Source organism: Hypomesus nipponensis, chromosome 22 (assembly GCF_054491055.1).
Source record: "Hypomesus nipponensis isolate SF chromosome 22, ASM5449105v1, whole genome shotgun sequence".
Taxonomy (NCBI): domain Eukaryota; kingdom Metazoa; phylum Chordata; class Actinopteri; order Osmeriformes; family Osmeridae; genus Hypomesus; species Hypomesus nipponensis.
In genome coordinates, this window is record NC_140382.1 from 10,032,495 (window position 1) to 10,053,098 (window position 20,604).

At 47.9% G+C, this 20,604-nt stretch overlaps 1 protein-coding gene across 1 annotated transcript; it reads left to right on the plus strand.

Moving 5' to 3' along the window:
- The first annotated feature begins 245 nt into the window (after positions 1-245).
- Positions 246-20,388, plus strand: fbxo41 (F-box protein 41). Its single transcript, XM_084688023.1, is given in 14 exon segments — positions 246-791; positions 976-1,205; positions 7,087-7,294; positions 9,372-9,445; positions 11,219-11,387; positions 11,389-11,614; positions 12,878-13,113; positions 13,319-13,434; positions 13,785-13,937; positions 14,543-14,638; positions 14,804-14,922; positions 15,090-15,248; positions 15,586-15,701; positions 16,389-20,388. Coding segments are annotated over 14 exon segments (2,511 nt in total). The 3' UTR covers positions 16,452-20,388.
- Positions 20,389-20,604: the final 216 nt, after the last annotated feature.

The window sequence follows — 20,604 nt, forward strand, 5'->3', positions numbered from 1 at the left end:
ATGCACTGTGTTGTGAGTGTGCAGAGGTCTCCCAGCACACAGAGCCCCCACGTCGCTGCTCTCCTCTTTGTCTAACTCCACCCCCATCTCTCCTCCGCTCATCCCTCCGTCAGATCAGCCATGAGGCGATCTCTCCGCATCCTGGCCGGTGCGCCAGAGGCCCGCCTCTGCCTCCCCGCCGCCTGAGCCCCCCCCCTCTCTCTCTCTCCCCGCCTCACTTCCTCCCCAGCGTCTGTGGGCGCGGCATGGCCTCTCTGGACCTGCCCTACCGCTGTCCTCGCTGCGGAGAACACAAGCGTTTCCGGAGCCTGTCATCCCTGCGCGCCCACCTGGAGTACAACCACACCTACGAGACCCTGTACGTCCTGTCCAAGTCCAACAGCGTGTGCGACGCCGCCGCGCTCCTCCCCCTCGTGGCCGAAGGGGCCCTCCTCGCCCCCACCAACAACAACGACCCTTTCCAGCCCCTCCGACCCTCCTTCAAAGAGCGACGCTTCCCGTGCCGTGAGCTACCGTGCCCCGACGACCTGGGTTTGACCCCCGCCAACTCCAACACGGCTGCACGTTACCTGCCCAATGTCGAGTTTCCCCTGGGGGAGATCTTCATGAAGACGGCCATGACCTCTGCGGATCCCGGTCCCCACGGCAACCCTGGCAATGCGGTGGCGGTGGCAGCAAACGTGGCGGCGAGCGCGGTGGAGGCGGCCTATGAGGAGGGACTGGCCAGGCTAAAGGCTCGGGCCTTCGAACGTCTGGAGTTGGACGAGAGACTAGAGAAGCTATCTGAAGAGGTACAGGTCTTTCTGAGGCTGACTATTGAAAGGAAACTTGAAATACAAAGTATTTTAAGTTGTCCTCATCGCATCTTTTTTCTTTACAGAAGGAAATCATTTCAAACATCACTGGCCTTTAAACGAAAAAAAAAACATGATAAATCCTCATGCTGAACCCTCCTTCTGAATCCTCCGTTGGCAGGTGGAGCAGAAGATCGCTGCGCGCGTGGGCCGCCTGCAGGCGGAGCTGGAGAGGAAGAGCTCTGAGCTGGAGCGGGCCAAGCTGGAGAGCGAGCGCCTGGGCCAGGAGAAGCAGCAGCTGGAGGACAAGGCCTCGGAGCTCTCCAGACAGGTGGACGTCTCCGTGGAGATGCTGGCCAACCTCAAGCAGGACCTGGTCACTAAGGAGGACGAGCTCACTCACAAACAACAGTGAGTGGTGGATGTTGGCATTTGATAACTTTTATATATATTTTCGTCTTTTTTTCTTTCTTTTTTTTGTGTTTGACTTGAGATACGGGCCTCTTTCTCACTGTGACTTCTTGTTGTTGATTACCATTGACTGCTGTGTGTGTGTGTTTGTGTGTGTGTAAATTTTGGTAGACAGCTGATTATGTTCCTGCTGTCCCTTAGGGCCTTACAGCTGTGTTAGTGTTAACAACGCCTGACTGAGCTCTGGGTGGGAAAACAGTGCTGTCACCTAGACCCATGCTGTACAGCAGGACAACACACACTAATTCACCCTGGTTAGCTTCTATTTTTCTCTCTTTCATTTTTTTTCTTTCTTTCTTTCTTTCTTTCTTTCTTTCTTTCATTCTTTCTTTCTTTCTTTCTCTCTCTCTCTGTCTTTTTCTGTCTCTGTCTTTCTACCTGTCTCATCTCTCTGTTGATAGTGTGATTGTCAGTGGTAGTCCACCCAGAAAAAACTGTGAGCTGCTCCTGTCTGCTTGTGTCTCTATGTCTCTTGTGAGCCTGGGAGCTGCTGGCTGTGCACAGGCTGAAGGCAGACCTGGACAGCTGCAGGAGCTCAGCACAAGGGGAAGTCTGGATCTGGTCTGCTGGTCTGGGCCTAGGTGCTACTGCAAGGCGTCGTCATGCAGCCTTGCAGTAGCACCAAGCAGGCTCAGCTTGTGGTTCTCGAGAGAGGACTAGCTGGCAGCAGAACAGTGAGCTCTGTCTGAATTTGGAATGAAAGCTGTGCTCAGAGAAGGAAAAACCGCATCACTGCCTGTGAATGTTGAGCCTGGGCCTTCATGAGTCAGCAAGACTGGTCCACGGGACCGCCCAGAAAAATGTCACTTTTTTTCTATTGAGTGTTTCACCACACCCAGGCCTCAATCCCCAGGCTTGATTTATACCTCTTCCCTGCCGAGTTGAAGGCAGAGTTGGCCTAGCAGGTGGAGAAACCCTCTTGTGATTACATAAAAAGACTATGCCAAGGCAGACACATTTAAACATCATATTTTGCCTCATGTCTTTTTCTCGCTCCCTCAAGAAACAAAAGAGCAGAGGAGGGGGGAGTGGTCTCGTTATCTTCTTCTGTCACCTCGGCCGCTGCCGTGGAAACAAGATTGTTCGACTCAAAAAGCATCCCCTAATGCAAAGCGATGTTGTCGGCAGAGAGAGAAAGAGAGAGGTAGAGAGAGGGAGAGAGAGGGAGAGAGAGGGAGGGAGAGGGAGAAAGAAGCCGGGGTGGGGGGCGTCTCACCTCATTAACAGCTGTGTCTTAGAGAGACAAGTAGGCGTTAGCATCATGTGGAGGTTAGTGCAGGGCGTTAGCATCGCATAGAAAAAACTGCAGATCTGACACCTCCCTAACAAAACAAAGAGAAGAGTAGAGGAAGAGGAAGAGAAAACTGCCGTCCTCCTCCATTCTGTGGTCAATGCGTCTGGTCAAATGGGAGAATGCTCTTATACAAAATCAATAAGACGCTGCAAAATGTATTGTTGCTCGTCAGTCACCTATCATGTGTTCATATTACTGTAAGAAGTCTAGGATAAAATTGAAATGGAATGTTCTGGAATGGATATGCGGGCAATACAGGTCATCCCCATTTTCAAGTTCTTTGAAACCTCAGAAGAATATTAAACATACATTGACTGCATGCAATATGAACTTACAAGTGTTTTGTCCAGCCTGTATGATATTATATGTAGAATTCCTGAGTTGATCTCGTTGTGTACGCTGGCCTGAGTAGCAGGAGAGAACCAGGAGAGGGGGGGTTGGCAATGAACATCGGCCCACAGAGTGCAATTTATGGGTGTAGGGCCGTCCGTCTTCCCCTTAGACAGCTGGGACCGAGGGCGGTGATTTGTGGGTCCTTGAAACTAGAAGTGCTTTGAGGAGAATGAGAGAGGAGGCACAGGGACAGCCCTGTGTCTTCTCAGACATGCCCCGCCCCTTTCTTTGTTGTGTGGATTTAGATGGGTCAACAGGACTCGGCTCTGCAAGGAGAGAGAGAAAGACAAAGAGAGGGACAGAGAGACTAGAAGTGACAGAGGAAGACCGAGACAGAGAGACGTGAAGAACAGATAGAGACCAGAAGGAGAGAGAGATTGAGAGAGATTGATACAGACAGACTGACAAGAAGGAGACAGAAAGCGTGTGAGAGAGAAAACATGGAAAGAGAGAGAGAGACCAGAAGGAGCCATGAGTGAGCGAGGCTCACTAGGGTCCTGAGGTAATTGATCAGAACTCCATCCTGGATTAGCTCTGTGTTGGGAAGCCAGTCACGCTCTCCTGGAAAGGAGGGTTTGGAAATAGGGTCGATGCTAGCATCAGTATGGTGAGGGTGTACCGTTAACACTATGGTCCCTCCACACTGTGTCACTGCACGGCAGGATGACATCACCTCAAGTATACCTCTCTCTCTCTCTCTCTCTCTCTCTCTCTCTCTCTCTCTCTCTCTCTCTCTCTCTCTCTCTCTCTCTCTCTCTCTGTCTCTCTCTCTGTTTCTCTCTCTGTCTCTCTCTCTCTCTCTCTGTCTCTCTCTCTGTCTCTCTCTCTGTCTCTCTCTCTGTCTCTCTCTCACACACACCCTCTTTCTGTCCAGGTGACGGCTAACTCCCACATGAGCCACTGTCCCTGTCAGTTGTTGAGACGAACAAAGTGACTATTTACAGCAGCTCGATGTACCTCACACATCCTTTTGGGGGCATAAATGATTTCAAACCATGAATATTAATGCAGAATAACATTGCATTAATGACCAGTCATCAATGACAAAACTGAAAGGAGGCTGACCAGCGGTTGTGATTACCATTTAAGTAGAGCACTCTAGGAGGTCATTACGTATTCATTGTGTCTGTTGTGTCCAGAAACCCTTGGATGGGCCAGCTTGTCTGTCTTGGCCTACAGTACAGCAGATTCAGAATAGCATTGCCTTTTCCCAACCTTCTGTCATGCAAATGACCACAGACCCTCGTGGTGGCTCTGCATCCACGTCTGGTTTATCTTTGCATCGAGAATTGCTGCTGCTTAGGTGATGAATTGGCGGCCGCCTTCACCTTTGTTTGAGCTTTGTTCTTTTTCACCCATCGCTTCTTCCCCTGTCCGTCTCTCCAGAGACATTGCTGTTATTCCGTGGAACACCACACGATTAGATCGCCTGCTGGAATCAGTGTTCAGATGTCGGTTCCATGGGAGATCTACTGTGTCTGGTATTGTACTAGTATTGAGTTGTCCCTGTTTGCATTAACCCTATGGAAACACCCCTGTCAGGCTGACAGACTCTAACATATGCTCTTCAGCTTGGCCTCTTTGTATTACTTAGGTGAGAGAGAGAGAGAGAGAGAGAGAGAGAGAGAGAGAGAGAGAGAGAGAGAGAGAGAGAGAGAGAGAGAGAGAGAGAGAGAGAGCTTTATTGTGGCAGAGAGAAAGAGAAGGAGACACAAAAGAGAGAGAAGGAGCTAGAGATGATTAAAGAGACTTTGGACAGGTGGACTGGAAGCCTCTCCCTCTTTAAATAGCCCCTCCTCCTCCACTAGCCCCTCCCACCTCCTCCATACACAAACTGCTACACACACTGTACACATAATGTACACACACACACATACACACACATACACACACACACTCAGGTTTAGACACTGGTCCCATTAAAAAGCTCCCAACTTCACATCTCCACACCTGAAACTACAAAAGGTGTGTGTTTTTCCCAGAATGCACGAGGATCTGCCGCCCAGCTCCCGCCATGACGGCAGGTAGTCCTCAGATGTTTCGATTGGCTTTTCATTCCTTGGGGGATAGTGTGTGTGTGTATGTGTGTGTGTATGTGTGTGTGGAGGGTTTATTCGAGATGGATGGCAGGAAGCAGTGTAGACTGAGCTCTCCCACGCCTCAACTGTGGTGCCTCCAGGAACTGCTTTTAACTGTCTGTCACCTCCTTTGGTGTTGTGTGTGTCGACAGTATATGTGTGTGTGTGTGTTTCCTCTCCCTCCACCTCTCCCTGTGCATACCCCCTCTCCCTCGCTAGTTCTCCTCCGCCCCCACGTCTCCTCCTCTCCTTTCCTCTTTCCCTTGGAATATTCCATCGTGTGTTCAGTGTGGGGGTATCTACTGCCCCCTCGTCTCTTACTCAAACGCAGACCAGGCCTCCTCCTGGGGGGTGGCAGGAGAGACCAGGCCTCCTCCTGGAGGGGTGGTAGGAGAGACCAGGCCTCCTCCTGGAGGGGTGGTGGGAGAGACCAGGCCTCCTCCTGGAGGGTGGTAGGAGAGACCATGCCTCCTCCTGGAGGGGTGGTAGGAGAGACCAGGCCTCCTCCTGGAGGGGTGGTAGGAGAGACCAGGCCTCCTCCTGGAGGGGTGGTAGGAGAGACCAGGCCTCCTCCTGGAGGGGTGGTAGGAGAGACCAGGTCTCCTCCTGGAGGGGTGGTAGGAGAGACCAGGTCTCCTCCTGGAGGGGTGGTAGGAGAGACCAGGTCTCCTCCTGGGGGGGTGGCAGGAGAGACCAGGTCTCCTCCTGGAGGGGTGGCAGGAGAGACCAGGTCTCCTCCTGGGGGGGTGGTAGGAGAGACCAGGTCTCCTCCTGGGGGGTGGCAAGAGAGACCAGGCCTCCTCCTGGAGGGTGGCAAGAGAGACCACTACTTCCTGGAGGGCTCATCCTCAACCGAAACACTGTTACTTTCCTCAAACCTTCAGCTCCTATGTAAACAGCACGGAGGAGCCGCTGTGCTCTTTACTCACTGTTTCCCCTGGATGATGTCTCTCTCTGACTATGCTTATGACAAAACAAAGAAGCAAAGCAGAATCAGGCTGGTGTTGTTTCAGCTCTGTACCACTATTTCAGCTCTGCTGTGGTTAGAGATATGTTCACGAGCTGTTCTCCTGGTTTAACAACTGTACTGAAACATCAGATCTGCCGAAAAACGAGCTGTTACCAGTATTCCAGGCGACTGAACCAGCTCTTTCAGGCCCAGGGCGGTTTCTTCACATCACACAACTGTCTCAGCTAACACAGGTTTGATGATTTATTTACAAGCTGTTTTAGATACTGTCAGCTTTCATTTCTGCACTTAAATACTTGTTCTAATCGGGGAATCAGATTTTGGACGTCTTTGCCCACCATGACATGAGCAATTATTTTTTCCCTGATATCAAAGCATTTCAAGGCCTGTGTTCTTCCTGGCTGCCAGTGTCTGGCTGGATCTCAATAGTGTGAGATCCTTTCTTATTCCTCTCTTCTTCCTTCGTCTCGTCATTTGGTAGTTGCTAGAGTCTGGCAAGAGGAGGCTAGCTGAGAGGAATGAGATACAGGAAGGGAGAGACTGCTTCTGCTCCAGGCTCAACTGAAGGACCTGTCCAGGGAATTATAGAATGCAGATCTACATAAACAAGTATGAAAAGAAACAGAGGGAGATAAGGAAGGAAGGATGTAAGGAAGGAAGAAAGGGAGGGATGTAGCGAGGAAAGAGGGGACATGACTTCAGGTGTAATTTCTGTTTGTGAAAGTGATCAGAATGATTACGGAAATAAGTTGTGAGTGTTGGTGTGTATGTGTGAGATTGTGTGCGTGGGTTTGTGTGTGTGTGTGATCATAAATTGCAAAAGAGTGAATATGTACCTCATACAAAGCCATAATCTCTCTAGTAATGTCTTTAAGGCCAGCGTCTGTTCCCTGTTGGGCTTCCTGGACTCTAAACCTTACACAGACCCTTGTGTCCAGTGGCACTCTTTGTTTTGTGCTTGTATATGGGTGTCTATGCACATGTCATAGCATATGTGTGCGTGTATGCATACAAGTATGTGTGATTGTGTATATACACACGTGTACACGCGTGTGTGTGTCTGAACCTGCCTCTTGGCTGAACCAGGGAGGTGGCCCAGATCGACCAGTTCCTGCAGGAGACGGCAGCACGGGAGGCCAACGCCAAGGTGCGCCTGCAGCAGTTCATAGAGGAGCTGCTGGACCGCGCCGACCGCGCCGAGAAGCAGCTGCAGATCATCAGCAGCTGTGGGACCACGCCCAACGGCAGCCTGGGACGCTGCAGCCTCCAGGGGTCAAAGGGCAACGGGCGCCAGGTGAGGAAGGGGCGGAGCTACACGTCGGGTGTGGGCGAAAGTTAGCGTTTTCTGCTCTTGTGGGGCCTTTTTGCGTTTGGATATGTGTGTTTGCTTTGTCAAGTCGTCACACCACATGGGCAGTTGTGAGGTGTCTGAACAGAACCAGGAGCCTCAGCCTGGATAGCTGCCTGAGTTTGATCCCAGAGAACAGCACGTGGGCACAGATGACCTCACAGCTTCTCAGTGATGTCAGAGCAGGTTTCCCCCCCCTGCATTATGTATAGGTATTGATTATATTGAGCTCTTTAGAGGCAGTGTCTCACTGTGTGATAGGCTTCGAGGCCGCAGACACGTCAGGGATGGGTGATAGACCTCCGTTATGTAAACAGTGCCTCCCTAACGGAATAGCAACACTGTGCAACACACACTGCCAGCGGATGTTTAAAAAAATGCCGTCACTTGTAAATAGGAGTCTTGTAAATGGTCACACTGTATTCTCATAACGATGAAAAATGCCTGATTTGTATTAGATCAGACGTATCTGTAGCCTGCTGCAGCTGAAGCATTAGTGCTGTGGAGTTTCCATGGAGACCGATGTCTCTTCTGGGCAGACTATGGCTGCATCCACCTTTGAGAGGGACAGCAGCCATGGCCCTGTGACCTCTGATCTCTCTCATAGAGGAGGTCTTCAGTGTGTTAGAGCCCACAGCGCCCTTCTGTCCTCACTTCCCCAACTGGAATACACAAATATGGGAAAATGGCTAGATGGTAAACTATGATGAAACTGGCAGTTAATTACTGTCAGGAAGCTTTGTGTCACATACATTTCCATCCTGTTTTTATGTAACACTGTTTATTTGATCATTTTCGAACGCTTCTGAGCACAAAGTCTGTTAGTCATTCAAGGCTGCGGTACAGATTTATTTTTGCGTCACTAAGGACGGTGTTGTCATGGGGCTTGACGTTAACGCTGCTGTGGCCGGCCAAGTCCTGCCTGTTATATTTAGACTGTTTACTCCACAGCCTCTCTGTGAGCCTGACAGCCAGACGCTGGGTCTGTGGCTTCGGAGAGCAACTGGAGAACCAAGCCCTTCACCACAGGCAGACAGACAGGCTAGCTGGTGCATGAGCCAGTTGGCGTGGTGTGTCTCTGGTCACAGGGAGGGAACTCTCACCCTTTATGTTTGCTCACATCGAGTCAAACTTCCTCCTCTCATCTTAGCTTAGCGCTCCTCTCCTTCCCTCTCCCCCACAAACAACAGGAAGGGAAAAAAGGGGATAGGGAAATGTGCCAGATGGGCCCACGCCCAGAACCCTACCTCCACAATGCACGCACATGCACGCACACACACACAAACACATCAGCTGTAAATTGCTTCTTTCTTGTGTTACAGTAATGTGGGCATTGCCAGTGTGTTTTCCTTTGGTTCAATCAAGAGACTCAAGTAGTATTTTCGTATGAGATGACTGACTACAGCCACGTTGTCATTAGCTGGATGGTTCTGTTTCATGAAAACTCTCTGCCCGAGTTGTCAACTTGAGACTTCCTCTGGACATCAGCAGCAGGGAGCTTAGACATCCATCAGTCCTCCAGACAGATCGAGCAAAGACATAACCACAGGTGAAGTCTCTCCTGGTGGAGGGAACAACCTAAACAATCTTAACGATGTGGAAAGTGATTGGATCATGCAAGCACCCCTTTGAGTCTCCCACCTGAACCAGCTCTGCCCATTTAGATGATACCCGCCCCCCCCAACTCCAGCCAATTAGCTGACATGTGTTCAGAGATTTTTCCCATCACAATTATTCCTCCAGCACAGACACCCCCAAGGATGGTATATTTTAGCTTTCTTTTTCACATAGATCTGTCAGTATGTGAACTGTTCTCTCTCCTCCCTCCCTCCCTCCCCCTCTCTCTCTCTCTCTCTCTCTCCCTCCCCCTCTCTCTCTCTCTCTCTCTCTCTCTCTCTCTCTCTCTCTCTCTCTCTCCCTCCCTCTCCCTCCCCCTCTCTCTCTCTCTCTCTCTCTCTCGTTTTCTCCCTCACCTCCTCCTGCTCCTGGCTCCTGCTACTCCTCCTCTTTCTCCTCTCTCCAGAGAAACTCCAGTAACTCAGGATCCACCAGAGGAATGTACCAGGTGTCAGAGCAACGATCATCTCCCAGCACAGGGTAAGGAAGTCCTCACGGCACACACAGGAGGGGAAAGTGGGCCTAGGGAGCTATTTTAGAACAGACTAAATGTGGTCCCCTTGCATTGTGTAAGCAAGCAATAGGAACTTTTTAACTACCATCTATGTGTGTGTATTTAGCTGTTATTTAGCACTTTAATTTATAAATGTGTGTTTATAAATATGACTTTCTTTCTTCCTCCACAATACGTTATTAATAGAATATGACTTATGAGAGGAATGAAGCTGGTTGCTGTGTTGGTGTTTGAACAGAATCTCATTAGTTTCTTTATTGATTTTGTCTGTATTTTTACACACCACAACTGGCTCCTTCTTGCATCAAAATATCTCTGCCTTCTGTCGTCAGCTTAATAGTGCATTAGCCATTAAGAAACTGCCTAAACTTCCTGGTTTTACATGCAAATAATGATCTCCAGCCAATTAGCAAGCTCCCCCTATTGATTTTCCTACATTGATTCAACCTGTGGTCCTGTTGAGCTAAAGTCATCTCAGTTACAACAAGATGTCTCTGTGGCCCCATCAACTGTGTCACTGGACGGTCACTCGGGTCCCCAAGGTTACGCTCATCCCAGCAATATTATGAATCCAGACCAGGACACCATAGTCCCTGCACACAATGAAAGGGATTTCATAACATCAGCTGTAAACAAATGTGGTCATTTGTACAGTGATAATATGTAACGCTCTGATGATATCCAGTGTTTGGACAGCCGTTACTGTAAATAACGTTAGGTCAAGGCGTGTTTGAAAGCTGCTGGAGGGTGTGCATAGATGAAACCGTAGGCAGAGGAAGAGGGAGATGGAGGTAGAATGACAAACAGAAGATGTCCTACTTTCTCTCAGACTCAGATTATAAACTGCTCATTATATGTAAGTCTGGAGGAGGAAGGTTAAGTGGGCTCTAATGCGAACAGAACGACTGTTTCTCCATCTCTTTACCGTCTGCTACTGAGAGGCTGCTCTTTCTAAGACAAAAGCTCCCTAACTGAAAAGCTTAATATTCCGTAGCATTCACAGACTCATTGTGCTTTTGTTTAGTTTGTTTTAAGACATTGCTTGTTACATAAAAGGACATCAGTGTTTGTTTAATGTTACTGGACAGGAGGAATAACTCTTTGATTCGTAAAATGCAGTGTTTTTGATACTTAAATGTTTTTAATGCCAACGGCCACTTTGCGGGAGTTCATTCATATTTATGTTCTCACCCAGGTTCTGTATCTAATAATATTATTGCGCTGAGAAGAAACCCCAGGCATCTGCAGTTCTAATATTAACAACCTTGCTGAGACACGTTATACTGCAGTCTCTGCATGACGGAACCTTGTCACGGAAACAACTTCCTCTAATGTCCAGAAAGATTTAGACCCCTTCTTATCTCCCTTTGGTCCATAACCCCTCCTCTCTCTGCCCCTCTCCCCTCCTCTCTCTGTCTCTCTCCCCTCCTCTCTCTGTCTCTCTCCCCTCCTCTCTCTGCCCCTCTCCCCTCCTCTCTCTGTCTCTCTCCCCTCCTCTCTCTGCCCCTCTCCCCTCCTCTCTCTGTCTCTCTCCCCTCCTCTCTCTGTCTCTCTCCCCTCCTCTCTCTGTCTCTCTCCCCTCCTCTCTCTGCCCCTCTCCCCTCCTCTCTCTGTCTCTCTCCCCTACTCTCTCTGTCTCTCTCCCCTTCTATCTCATCTTCTTTCTGTCATAACCCTTCTCTTCTTCCCCCTCCTTCCCCTTCTTTTCCCACGTCTCTCATCTCTCTTCCCCCGGTCAGTGGGATGGGTCGGGTTCACTCCATGTCCCAGGGCTCGGGCGGGTATGACAGTGACAGTGTGGATGTGCACCCCATGGAGGAGTGCCCAGAGGCCCAGTACTACCACGTCCAGTGCCGGCTAGGCGAGGGCGGGGGCGCGGGAGCGTACGAGCGCCTCCCGGCGACTGGGGGGGGGCTGCTCCCGGAGTTGGGGGCTCCGCAAGCAGGCCATCCAGAACTGGCAGCGCCGGCCCTACCGCAACAGCACGGAGGGAGAGGAAGGGGACGTGTCGGACGTGGGCTCCCGAACCACCGAGTCGGAGGCGGAAATGTGGGAGCAGGAGAGGCGGGCCGTGGCAGAGGTGCAGCAGTCTTCAGCACACCACAGAGGAGGAGGGGGATACCGTTTGGGAGCAGGTAGGGGGGCTGGAGGACACGCATACACACACACACCCGACATGACCCTGTACACATGCACACACACACACACCATTCATTACCAAACACACATGTTCAACGCATTCACACACAGCACACATTACCACATATTCAATTCACTATGTGTCTAAGACTAGACCACAACACGGAGTACTGGAGCGCAGACACCCTGTGCAGAACTAGGTCAGGGTGAATCACAGCAGATCTGGGCCTAGACTGACCAAAGAGCAGTCAGAGGCTTTGTCACTTCAACATGACTAATGAGCAGACTGCTCCAGAGTCTGACTCTAGGTCAGCCAAGAAGTAGCTGTCACGAAGGGGTGACGGATGGCCACACTGCAAAGACCAGGGCACCACTAAAGTGACACACTTCTGCTGTTTGTTGGGGTGTGTGTGTGTGTGTGCATGCGGGTGACTAACTACAGATTATATTTGAATCCCCTCAGCTTTTGAATCATGGAGCCAATAGTTTTCCTAAACTAGTGCCAGTTTCTCTTTAACACGCCCTTCTCTGCCAACTTCCTTCCATTCCCGGCTGCCGTCCCAAACCTTTTATTTCATGTTATTAACAAGCAGCTTCTTGAAATGGCTACGTGGCTGTGAAGTTTGCTGAAGGGGGGAAATCCTAACAACCCTCTACACCAGGGACAAGCCTGCTTGGCCTTCCTGCGTATCGCAAGGCTGCAACGTCAGTCATGTAATGTCACGCCCTGACGTCGTCCTCCATATTGGGCTCTCAGAGTGTGTGCGAGGTGAGATGGAACACATCAACATATCACACGGTTTGTTCAAGCACATATATCCCAGTATGGCTGTGAGAGTGTTGGGTGGATCTCACGCGTGGGTGGTGCTTCTCTAACGGCCTGTTGCTGGATAAGAAGCCTCCTTCCAAGGCCAGGATGACATGGATGACTCATCCCCGGCTGATGGAGTTGGAACAGTGTCAGGGATCCAGCCCAACAGCATTGAAATCCAGAACATGTTTGAATGTAGGGATTTATCATGGTGACACGTTGAATGTTGGTGCCCTCATGTGGATTGAAACCGAATGGCACTTTTAACGCCCTGGATAAAAATCCAATCAATTTATACAGCCTGTTTTAAGCAATGGCGCATAAGGCTGCTATTTCTCCCCAGGCGTAAGTGCTAGTCTATTCTACTGTACTCTGTATGGATACAAACAAGCATCGAAAACAACGAAAGGATCTCTCGAACCAGACGCCTTCTCTGTCCTGGCGGCAGGGCGGTCGGAGGGGGGCCACAACAAGCCATGCCACCACGAGAAGACAGGCAGGGCCAACGAGGTGATCAGCCCCGAGGTGCTGAAGATGCGGGCGGCGTTGTTCTGCATCTTCACCTACCTGGACACCAAGACGCTGCTGAGGGCGGCCGAGGTGTGCCGGGACTGGAGGTTTGTGGCCCGCCACCCCGCCGTGTGGACCCGGGTGCTGCTGGAGAACGCCCGCATCTCTTCCAAGGTGGGCTCCGCCTGGGCGCGCACACACACACACACACACACCCCCACAGGACATTTCCACATTTTAGGAATTCATTTCAGACGATGTTCTCCTATGTGATGTACAGAAAGTGCATGTGGAAGGTACAGCAGGAGATCAGATGGTTAGTAACTAACACAGGAGCGTGCTGAGTGAGACTGACAGGCGCTGTGTGTTGCTGTGTTAGTTCCTTTGCACCCTGTCTCAGTGGTGCACACAGACACACTCGCTCATCCTGCAGAACCTCAAGCCACGCCAGCGAGGCAAGAAAGAGACCAAGGAGGAGCACCTAAAGAGCACACGGTGAGACACACACACTCGCAAACACACACACACTCACACACACACACACACATACACTCAAACATGCAAATCTTTTCTCTCAGCAGACTGCATAGGGTTTCTATCCGGTTTGTGGTTCATTCACACTCCATCCTCCTCTCCCTTTCTCCCTCTCTCTCCCCTTGTTTCCCTCTCCCTTTATCCCTCTCTCTCCCCTTGTTTCCCTCTCCCTTTCTCCCTCTCTCTCCCCTTGTTTCCCTCTCCCTTTCTCCCTCTCTCTCCACCCTTCCCTCTCCCTCACCCTCTCTCTCCGCCCTTCCCTCACCCTCTCTTTCTCCGCCCGTGTCTCTCTCTGTCTGTCTCCTTCCTAGTGGATGTCTGGAGGAAGGTTTGGAGTCCCTATTGAAGGCCACAGGGAGCCAGCTGCTCATCCTCAAGGTGTCCCACTGTCCCAACCTGCTGACAGACCGCTCCCTGTGGCTGGCCAGCTGCTACTGCCGCGCCCTGCAGGCCGTCACGTACAGGTACCCACTCAATAAACACTTTACATATACTGTAGAGATACTGTCTATACGAATATTCTGTATGTAATATATTAGTTATCAAATGTAACTTGAGACTCAGTACTGTGGTTTGTGGTTATGCAGGAGGTGCAACATATTGTTAGCAGTAGATTATTTGTTGTTCTAAAACTGGTTGTTCCCATCCTTGATTGTGATTGGCTATATCCTCATAACATTCTTTAACATTCCATATTACTGCGCATCGAATATTTCAAATAAAAAAAGACGGCTAAGGTGTCCATCTGGGTTAGGGTTAACCCTAACCCTAACCCACCCCAACGGTTTATTATTGAACTATTTTGTTTCTAATTGTTTTTATTTATGAAACCATATCAAATATTTGTAGTAACAGTTTTAGAAAAGCAATAAGCCCCGCGAGTCTTCGCGTAGTGCCTAACAACCCCCCTTATTTGTTCTAAAAATCAGCACAAAACACGGCCTCTTGGGGCTTATTGCTTAAATGTATGTTAGGTATCTAACAAACGGAGTCAATTCATGGGGTGAATGTCCAGTGGGCTGTGGCAGTTTGGTTCAGTCTCCCATGTTGTGTGAATGCGTTCCCTCAGGAGTGCCACAGACCCGGTGGGTCAGGAGGTGATCTGGGCTCTGGGAGCAGGCTGCAGGGACATCATCTCCCTCCAGGTGGCGCCACTGCACCCATGGTGAGAGACAGGCCTGGCCTTAACATGGAGCTATCTGAGCCCTGATCAACTTTGTCTGGGGTTTAACACTGACCTTTACGTAACCTTCAGACTTTTGAAATGGAGGAAATATCTCAGTTGCGTTGTGAGGCTGTGGTCCAATCAGTGCCCATCTCTCGTTCTCAGCCAACAGCCGGCGCGCTTCAGCAACAGGTGCTTGCAGACCATTGGTCGATGCTGGCCACACCTCCGTGCCCTAGGAGTGGGCGGGGCTGGCTGTGGTGTACAGGGCCTGGCTTCATTGGGTATGTGTGCTTGGAGTCTGTTGTTACCTTGGTGATGCATTCAGTATAGAACTCTGCCATGTGTTCACAGGACTGACAAGGAAAACAAATGCCCATCAAGACAGACAGTGTGTATGTGTGTGTATGTGTGTATGTGTGTTTGTGTACGTGTGTGTTCTCCACCCCAGCGAGGAACTGCATGCGTCTGCAGGTGCTGGAGCTGGACCATGTGAGCGAGGTGAACCAGGAAGTAGCAGCAGATGTGTGCAGGGAGGGTCTGAAGGGCCTGGAGATGCTGGTGCTCACCTCCACCCCCGTCACCCCCAAAGCTCTGCTTCACTTCAACAGTGAGTACACACCAGATAGCCCTCAAGGATAGGGGAAGGTTGGCCGAGGGCTGAGGCAAAAAACTACCAACGGAATAATCCAGGGATGCAGTCCAGGTGTATTTATTTATAGAAAAAAACATATTTAGAAAGAAACAAATCTTATACTATACTGTATATCCAAATGTAACTTGGGAACACAAGGCACAAGGCAATGTCCACAGAATGCTCGTCAACAGTAAGTAGAACCTACAAATACAGCTGTGTCGCACTCCTCTTTAGTAGAGCTAGCATTGTATAGTATGTTTCTGTAGTTTCTGTTTGTTCAGGCCTGGCTCTGTCTTGCTTCTCTCCTCAGGTGTGTGTCGTAACCTGAAGTCCATCGTAGTGCAGATTGGAATCGAGGACTACTTTGAGGACCCCAACAGCCCCGAAGCCAGGAAGCTATTTGATGAGATGGTGATCAAGCTGCAGGTGACCCCATGTCTCTGACCTCACATCCTCTAAACGGAGATAGTTCCATCCTGTTTTCCCTGACTAACAACCAGAGACACGATCCTCTCCCCAGTGTCTGTCAGGTGGGTGGGAGGGGTCTATACTTAGAACACAACCGGACAGGAGGCACATGACTCAGCCCGGGAAGTTCACCGGCTTCTAGAAGGAATGAAAGAGAGAAAGATGAAGAGAGAGAGAGAGGGAGCGGTGCTATCCTAGGCCCCTTTGGTGTTTTCCGTTTGTTAGTCAGCTTGTGGATGTTCCTGCTAAATGAGAGAGGGTGTTGGAGGAGTGCACAGAGCTCTCAGATAAGTTCCCCACAGTGGAGGAACCGTGTGAGTAATCCTGCGGCTGTTTTGTAGTCTGCCGAGGAAACAGCAGGGCAAACATTTCATCACACTTAATGAGAGTGCTGTGGGAGGATATGCTGTGTGAGTTATGAGCTATAGGATTCCGAAGCTATTCCAAGCTCCACAATCATTCATTTTGTGTAGTGCTATGGAATAGGACTCGCACTCAATTGAATCAAGATTAATGGACTTACTTTTCTCTGACTAACAAGTGTAGCACTCTAATTTTTCTTTTTTGGTCCCGGCTTTTTCCATTTTCTTTCTTTCTTCCATTCTCTCTGTATCTCTCTCTCTCTCTCTTTGTCATGTGAATTAGGCCTTGAAAAAAAGACCTGGCTTCTCCAAAATACTCCACGTCAAAGCTGACAGCCTCTGCTAACACCCTCCACATGCCAAGACGGCGCAAAGGACACCGACCATTTTGAATCCAGTAACTCAAACAGACCCAGTCATTTCAAAAGCCTCAATATGACTGACACAGTGGCATATACTACCATGTTGGACCAGGGGAATAAAGCTATCCAGCCAATGTTAAGTCAACATGCACTCTGAGTCTAAGCACAGAAGCTTAGTCTGCACAAATAGCCACAACCTGGGCTGAATCAGTGAAGATCCCAGAAGATCTCAGAAGAAATAAACACTCTACTAGAATAAAAGGGACAATGTTCTGACTAGCACAGTAACTGGGGACCCTGCCTGACACTTGTCAAATGAACAGAAACAGTAACAGTACAACGAGACATTCTGGCAGCCATTTCTTTTTTTTTCTCATCACAAACAGAGACGTTAGTTGGAGGATGACATCATAAGAGTAGGTTCTGGGAAGATGAATTCACATGTGAGCAGATTCTGCTGGATGATGTCATAAGAGAGCAGGCTCTGGGGGATGACTTCAAAAGGGTGCAGACTCTAGGGGAGGATAGCAGCAGGGGGAAGGTTCTGGAGGATGATAAGGGAGCACGCTATATAGGATGTGTTTTTCTCAAAGTGGATGATTTGTTTTGATGTTTGAAGATTTTGACCATGCCCAGAGCCAATAGCCAGAGACCCAGGTGTGTGTGTTTGTTTGTGTGGTTGTGTGGCACCTGGGGAGGTAGACAGATTGCCCCCCAGATTGGTCAGTATCGAACGGTCTTTCCTGCCACCTCGGGAAATGACTGCTTCACGGTGCCTGCTGCCACTTTGGGAAGAACAACACTGCTTTCATCCATCATAAACAGAACTTTTAACAACTCCAGACCTGGTAAAAAAAAAAAAACTAACACAAACTGCTTCTCACTACTTTTTAAGGAACCTGTCAAAAAATCATCCCCCAGACCCACTCTAAACTTTCATCCTTACAGCCACTGCATGGTGTGTGGTTGTTATGTAAACAGCAAACTAAAACCTCTCTGTCTGCGCCGTTTCTCTCCCCTCCTCAAGGAAGATGAGTAGAGCACAGAATCGACATCCTTCTATCCATAAACTCGGAGCTCTGTTATAATGTCTGTCGACTAGCTACTGGCTTTGCAGTCTTTGGAGTCAACTTAGTTCTGACTTTGGTGTCTAAATTCCATTCAGGTAGTCCCCACAGACCTTCATATTGCCTTCCTTCCAGGAACTGGTGCCATTTGTTGGCCTGCGTGTGTTTTTCTCATCCAACGTGCCATTAATGTTAAGGAGCCATGTTACATCAGAAAGATGTCTACTATCTTCTAAAAAGACAATTAATTGACTGAAACTGCAAGCAAATCACATTTGTCACAAGAAAAACAGTTGTAACCTGTGGAATACATGTGTTTTCCAGGTGTATAAAAATATGATGTGTTACAGCAGTATATATGTATACATATGGTATACATGAATAACAGTATAAATATATATACATGTATTCATTTCAGACTAACAGACTTGCACTACAACCACAGCTGAGGGCTTTGTGTTCCTGTCCTCTGATGTCATCTAACAGCTAGCTCTCTTTGGCGCCATCTAGAGTGCTTTACTCCTGGGAACTCCTTCCAGCACCATCCGTCCAAGTCAACACCTATCAGATCATCTCGTTTTAACAGTTAAATGATCTCCCACAGAGGTCAGAGGTGTCTGTGTATGCTGTCATAACATCAGAGGCAAAATGACTGGAATTTAGTATATCTTATCTGTTCGAGTGACTGGATCACAGACAACAAATTAGAACTGGTCCCAGACACAGAGTAGACGGTGCACAGAGTTACATCAATGGTTGTAGGAATGGGATCGCAGGTTTTTCTCCTACTCGGTAGTTGACCCATAGTCATCTTCTTTAGTAGATTCCATAGAGATTTGCAACTCATTCGCTCACCTGTGACTAAAGTTGGTCTTTCTCATCTGGTCCGTAAGACACTAATCCATTTCCAAAAAAGAGAAATTACAAATTGTATGTAAATGTTTGTGAAAACTGGCTTACCAAGCACCAACCCCCAAACCCACTACAATCTCAAATTAATTGTTTTTTAAGTTACAGACAATCTTGTCTTCTGTAAGACTATAAAAACCCTGTATATAATGTTGTTTATAGTGGGGGTGGCAAAGACTTGGCGTGGGTGATTGCATTTGGTGTTCTATACATTAAGGTCATAGGAATGTGGATCTTCACGGTGAAAAGAGTTGAAGAAAGGTGCCTGCTGTTGTTGGTTCTGTACTGTTCTCTCTCAAAGGTCAAATGGTAGATCACCACAGAAAAAATATATGATGTATAATGGTAGTGTTGAAATTGCAGTTGTGTATTTTAAATCCTTTATATTTAATGGGCATCAGAGTCATATAGAGATGGAAATTATTTAATGAGAGGATGAATACAATTGAGCTATTTATTTATATAAAAAAGAGAAATGTCTATAATATTGGCATGTTTGTGTTCAAGCATAATTCAATCATCAGGTTGCCTTCTTAACCGTTCTGCTAGCCTGGCTATAGAGCATTATTAGGTGTTTAAAACTTAAATTTGCTTGCAAAGGTTTATGCTGTTTTATTATTTTATTAAGTCTGTTGTTGCACTAGTGGAAAAAATATAATCCATATTAATATTAGAGTGCTGTTTTTTTATTATTCAGCTCTTTGTCAGTATTTGGCATATTACAATGCACTTTTTTCTAGAGCGCTTTTAGGCTTCAGTTGTCGTTGGTTCTATAAAAAAAGTTAATCACACTTTTCTGTCAGTCAACGTGATGCTTCTGTTTCCATGGTTTCCTCCGTTGTGCCAAAAAAAGAATATATATGACGTTACTTATGTTCTCATAGGATGGAAAAAATGGACAATTCCAGTGATTCTGAATTATTGTCAATGAAGGTGCAATACGTTTATGAAGGTGCAACTACCTTTGTGACTAATAGCCTTTGGCTCCCAGGAGATCCTGTGTGCTCTATTGGCCCAGGCTTCTCACTCCTTTATTTGTCAGATCTCTGGGTTGGTTGTTGAACATGTATGGTTGAACCTGGACCTACTGGGATCAACAGCATCCAAAGTGCTTTTAAGGTTCATTGCGATCATGACAGTACACTCGCCTTTGTGTTGGTTGCTGTCAGTTATTGTCAGGTGCCGGCAGTTGCTAGGTATAATCACTGTTGTGTTCATGCTCAGTGTTCATAAGTTTGGTTCTATTCCAATACTTCATAAAAGAAGGGGTACCCAGTCCACATCAGTGTCTGACACCCATGTTACAGTATACTTTTTAAAAACCATATACTGTAGGTTAATATTATTTTTTGATTCACTGTATTAATTTGCTACCTGAAATTACCCATAAGTGCTCATTTGATTTTAATATTCATATTTGTATATTTTGAGGGATATTATAATTTTAGATTTTTAAAGGCTGCAGCATTTTTAGGATTTAAGTGTGTACGTTAAAAGTGTGTATGCTATACGTGTGTACGCCGTGTGTAAATTGTGCTCTTCTACTGTGAGTGGTAACGTTCTGACCTGCTTGGTGCCAAGGCTTTAATTTACTGCAGTATACAGTATCTGTTTGTCTCTCTCAAGGTCTTCATAATGTACTTCTTATGCACATATTATTCCCTGTATGAATGATTGTATTCTTTGCCCATTTGTCTGAATAGTATTTTCATGCATTACCTCAACACTTAACTGGGCAACTAAGTGTGCACATTATTTGATCAGTATTGAACATGATGCTCACTCATGAACTGTAGTCACTTTCTTCACGTTGCTCTTTCTTAAGGAGAATTGTCTCACCTCCAGAATAGTGTTTGAATCCTTAGGCCATGCATTGCAATAGATGAAAACTGTTTACTGTCATTCTATTCATTTTTGCTCATAATAATAAAATTGATTAATTTAATGTAATTGTTTCTTTATTTCTGTTACATATTACCTGGATATGCATATCATTAGGATTTAAAATTAATTATTGAAACATTAGACACCGGAAAGACATGACAAACTGGAAGCTCCAGTAGGAGTAGGGCACGTCAGACAGTAACAGAAGGCTATCCAGGGGAGCTCGTCAAAACCTGCTGTCTGAAGAAGCCCCTCCCCAGAGACGTGCATACCATGC